At 32.6% G+C, this 5,624-nt stretch overlaps 1 protein-coding gene across 1 annotated transcript in view; it reads right to left on the reverse strand.

Moving 5' to 3' along the window:
- DDX4 (DEAD (Asp-Glu-Ala-Asp) box polypeptide 4) overlaps positions 1-5,624 on the reverse strand; it is a 92,236-nt gene that overhangs the window by 62,176 nt on the left and 24,436 nt on the right. Inside the window, exons 4-6 of the mRNA XM_011996787.1 lie at positions 4,149-4,226; positions 1,171-1,248; positions 340-390 (exon numbers count right to left, since the gene is read on the reverse strand). Coding sequence (XP_011852177.1) covers positions 340-390; positions 1,171-1,248; positions 4,149-4,226 — 207 coding nt within the window. The remainder of the gene's footprint in view (positions 1-339; positions 391-1,170; positions 1,249-4,148; positions 4,227-5,624) is intronic.

Here is a 5,624-nt window from a genome sequence, read left to right on the forward strand (position 1 = left end):
CTAAACATGACCCTACACATCACAAACTGTATTTATATAGAGAGTGAAGTTTCACTTCTTGACTACTTCTTTTTACTATCCCCATTTTCTTAAATTTCAGAGCATTCAAAAGTTGTACCTCATGGATTAAGGCAGATGGCAACAGGCCAAGTTAGTATGCCTGAATTCTTTATGTACAAAGTAGTAATATCCTTGGTTAAGGCTTTGGATATAGCTACGTCATAAAATCTGGTTTAAATAAGTTAGAATTGGCCCAGACTAAGAGACTTAATCTTCATTTCTCTTTTTTAGCATGTACTCTTGACATTAAATTTTAACACACAAAAATATTGACCTTACCTCTCCAGAAACCAGAGCTATCACCGTCTTCAAACTTGCTGTTCGAAAAACCTATACAAAATATAAAATGAAACAATTTCCTGTACCTCTGTGGTAATAAATAATAATAATAAAAATAATAACCACACAGGGATTACTAGTTATGAAGACTTTTTAAGATAAGCAGTACACAATTGTATACATAGCTATCACATGCAAATTCACTCAGGCTGTAAACAATTTCTGCTTTGTGTCAGTTTATCAACTCCATTCTCTTAAGGTTAAAAACAACTTTCTTTTCAGCCAATTCTATATTACCTCAATTGTCACATACTCCTCTATATGCACATCGGCAAAACAGAGGAATATGTCAGTGTAACCCTATATGTTTTCTATTTCAAACCATCAAAATTCTCAAAATTTTACAAACCCAATCTCTTCATCTGCTAAGGACAATACAACTAAATTATAATCCAATAACTCAATGATTTTCTCCTCAATAACATGAAAATCTTGTTAGCTTCTTTTTGTTTACTCTTTTTAAAAAAAGTCATCAAACTTATTTGTTTGCTTTCAAACTTATTTCCTAAAAACCTACGTCTAAGAGTTATGCATCTCTGGAGCATACAGACAGGTCTCTAGAACTAATTTTAAAAGTATTCATCAGTAATCTTTCATAAAATTAAAAAATGTTTTTAATAAGTTTAAATAAAACAATCTTTAGTGCAAAGGCACTCAGGGAATATATACCTTCAAATTAAATGTCAATATGGAATGTCTATCAGTATTTAAACTCAATTATTAAAAAATCACTCAAGTTTTGATTGTAAGATATCATAACCAAGTAATTACCTCTGTTTCCAAAACTCTTTCCAACTCCAAAACCACCCATTGTGGATGTATTATCTCTTTTATTAGACTCACCAGCATCTGAAAAAGGTCAGATTAAACTCTTTAACATACAAAATTAAGTGTGCCATCATCAAAAACTAAGAATTAAATGAATTTCCGGCGTAAAGGGACTTCCAAGGATGGGAATAGAGTAGCATAGAAACCTAAAATTAATTAACATACCTGCAACTTAAAAGAAAAACTCTTAAATTATGATACCAAGGTAAAAACAAATCTACTACTGGTGAAATATAGCTTTCTACTGATTGGTATTATATTGGAGACCTTCAAGCAGGAAAATTCTGCTCCATAGTTTTCCATATGTTGAATTCTCATCCTGATAGAGCCGGCTATTATACTCTGCCCTGTGTGAAAGTCATTGCTATTGAAAATGCTATACTGTGTCCTGTTTAACTGTTCTATTTTTTTATTTTTCTATTTCTTATATTTATCACATCCTTTACACTTTTAAAATTAAAACAAGGGAATACATAAGAGAAAAACCTAAGACTACACTCCCCTCCTGGCCTCCGCATTTCACCATACTATTTTCCCATACTAACTTTCTTAGCTTTGTTTCTCACTAGGTAATTCTAAACACCCAACATTTTAATTCACACCAAACAACTCCAAAACTCCACATTGTCAACTGCTAATTTTACATCTTTGTACATGCTATTCCTTTGGCATAGCATTCCCTGCTTTCCTATTTGTCTTATCAAAATTCATTTCATTCTTCAAAAAAACAATTATGTGAAGTCTTCCTTTAGCCCTCCAGTCATAATTTATCCTTCTTCCACATTCCCACAGCATACTATCTGTACCTTTTTAAAGGAGTATTTCTTTCCATGTGTTTCTCTACCACTAAATTAAAAATCTCGAGGGCAGAGATGTGATAGCAAGAAGCAGGATTATTTAAAATAAAAAATTTAAAAAAACAACAGGAGAGACATCCAAAACAGCATAAAATGACGCTTTAAACTATCACTGAGAAAAAAATTAAAGCATTCCCTGTGATCCCTATATACTGTCTTACTTACCTCTGTAATACCCTTGTAGAGGGGAGTTAAAAGGGATCTGTGTAACTTCTAAAACCACAGGTAAAATTGTGTATGCCCAACTATAAAAGTATTTTAATCAGATTTCAAAGATGTGTGATTCAAGAAGTCCAAGCTACTTCGACATACTTCACAGGACATAACAAGCTAGTCGATATTTTAAGCAATTAAGAGTTAACTTCGAAAACCACATTATTAGTTATGCAAGTTCTACTGAGAAGAAAATCAAGATTGAAACTATATAGGCCAGGCGCGGTGGCTCACGTCTATAATCCCAGCACACTGGGAGGCCGAGGTGGGTGGATCACCTGAGGTCAGGAGTTTGAGACTAGCCTGGCCAACATGGTGAAACCTCATCTCTACTAATAATACAAAAAAATTAGCTGGGGGTGGTGGTGCACACCTGTAATCTCAGCTACTTGGAAGGCTGAGGCAGGAGAATTGCTTGAACCTGGGAGGTGGAGGTTACAGTCAGCCGAGATTGTGCCATTGCACTCCAGCCTAGGCAACAAGAGCAAAACTGTCTCAAATAAAAAAAAAAAAAAAAAAAAAGAAACTATATAAAATGTTGGAAGAATCATACGGAAAGTAAGTTATACTCATGGGTCTACAAATGTCCCAGGTTATAGAAAATATAAAGCTAATTGTTTAAAGTATTAACAACTGAGAGTTCTGATCAGAAATTTTATGTGTATTTCAATCTAAAACATGAAAATAATTTGTGGTAAAATCTGCCTCAGTGATGATTTTCTCACTGAAAAAGGTTTTATTCAATAATATTTAGAAGACTGTATCAAAATATCACATAACCTCTACCAAAATGTAATTTTAAAATATATCTAAATACTAAATATGCTCCTAAATATATTATTTCTAATGTCAGTAGTAGCTAATAAAACCTCATTTGAATCTCTTAGCACAATTACATTGTTCAAATAAGCAATGCATCTTAATATGCAGTCTTAAAAACCAAAATATATGTGATATTTGATTAATCATTTCCATTAGTGGCAGAAACATGTCAAAATATAAGACTCAAATTTGCGTTCACTGTATCTAAAGAAATGTTCCAAATGTCCAATAAAACATCATGCATCTTTTAGTTTCCACAACAAAAATATCTGAAAGTATCAATAGAGTTTTTCAAAAAATAACATCTCATAAATTCAAGAATAAGTGTCAAGTATATTTACCAAATAGCCCTAGCTATAGCAATCCCTAAAAGAAAAAAAAAAAAAAATGACCATAGGGATTTTCAAATAAATTTAACTTGAAGTTCTAATATGTTATTGCACTATAATAAAACACAGCACATAGTATTTCTAGCATGTTAATATTAAGTCTAAAAATGGACTGTAGAAAGAGGTTTTGCTGTGTCATTATCTGTCATATCAGCTGGTTGTCCTAAAAGTAAAATTAAAAAATCCAATAATGGCAAAATAAGCTCTTAAAAAATTAATACTAATGAGCTAACACATGTTTCCTATACTGCCTTTTTCTTGAAAAATATAAAATTCAAGAAAGAGTCCTTCTCACCTCTAATCCCTGAAGCTTTTACAAACATTCTTCCCACGTCAATTGATGGAAATCAATATCATAAACATGTTAAGAAGCAGCTCTGTGAATCATCCGTCCATCCAACCCATCCATCCCTCCAACCAATCTGTCTAATCAGCTTAACACTACTCCCCTACTAGCCCAAAGAAGTAAAACAGCAAAAAGAAAATGAACTTGGAAAAACGATGAACTCATTATCTCAACACCAAGTCTACTATACACTGAGTTACAACAGACTTAGTTTTGTGCCAAACGGCTATGAAAGCCTCTGTATATACAATTATTCAACAGTTCAGGAGATTAAGGAAAGACAAAGATACTTACCTCTGTTTCCAAAATTCCGCCCAGAGGCAAATCCACTTTTCATGAAATGATCTCTTCGAGAAGGTCCATCATCCATTTCTAATGCAAACAACATTTTGAAGTCAGTCAAATAAAAACAAGTATCTAGTACTTGCAAACCTTAAGCCTTCTCAATGTGCCACATGTGGCAAAGAAGAAATTTTACATAGCAGTAAAAAAGATGACAATCAGCCCAGTTAAAAAAAAATGGCTATATGAATAGCTCTCCAAAAGAAAAATAAATTGTGACTAAATCTCACTCATAAAGAATTAGAAATCAAAAGACAGCAATTTTTAACCTCAGAATTGAATGGAAAACAGTCCTTTCCGTTCCTTGAAAGAAAACAACAAAATAAATAAATTTTTAAAAAATGGAAACCAGTCTTAAGTTTGCTAATAGCCAGAACAAAGACACAGGGAAACAAGCATAAAACGTACACTGTATTTAGAGTATAAACTAGATCAATCTTGATCCTAATTTAAAAGGTGTATAATGAAAGTACAGTAACATGAATTTCTCCTCTGGATACAATCACATGGTTATCCAGAAAGACACACAAAAAAAGTTTTTATAAGCATTGTCTGTAATACCAAATAAATGATCAAAGTGGAATAAAGAAATTATGGTCATCCATACAATAGTACGCACATAGATTTCACAGAAATATACAGCATTCAACATTAAAGAGCTCACATTCTTCAACAATGGAGAGTGTTTACAAACTGGCCATGTAGAAGGCCATAATGCAAATTCAACAAAAGAGTTCAAAAATCAATTCATATACATGAGATTCTCTTACCACAATGCAATCAAATCAAAAGCTATTAAATATGAGACAAATTGTTTAAAATCCCATTTGGTGACATATTTTTAAAAACACTTCTATATAACCCACAGCTCAAAATACAAAGAAAAAAAAACACACAATGGAAGCTTAAAAATACTTCAAATTATATGATAAAAATGTGACTTTATCAGTATTTAAATATTTATGCTAGAAAATAAGAACTCAATAAGCTTAATAGCCATCTCAACAAGAATACTAGAAAAACAAAGTAAATCACACAAAAGTAAAGGAAATAAAGAAAGAAAATTAATAAAATAGGAAACAGCTTTGGGAGACCAAAGTGGGAAAAGATGCTTGAGGCCAGGGATTTGAGACCAGCCTGGGTAACATAGCAAGACTCTATCTCTACCAAAAAAAAAAAAAAAACAAAAAGCCTCTTGTGGCATCTCCAAAGTCACAAACAGAAAATAAATTAAGTAATTTAATAAAATAGGAAACAGCTTTGGGAGACCAAAGTGGGAAAAGATGCTTGAGGCCAGGGATTTGAGACCAGCATGGGTAACATAGCAAGACTCTAACACACACACACACACACACACACACACACACACACAAAACCGGAATACTCACCACCAAACCAATTTTTTGTCCGAATTGCAACTATAAAGTC

Source organism: Mandrillus leucophaeus, unplaced genomic scaffold (assembly GCF_000951045.1).
Source record: "Mandrillus leucophaeus isolate KB7577 unplaced genomic scaffold, Mleu.le_1.0 Scaffold523, whole genome shotgun sequence".
Lineage (NCBI taxonomy): Eukaryota > Metazoa > Chordata > Mammalia > Primates > Cercopithecidae > Mandrillus > Mandrillus leucophaeus.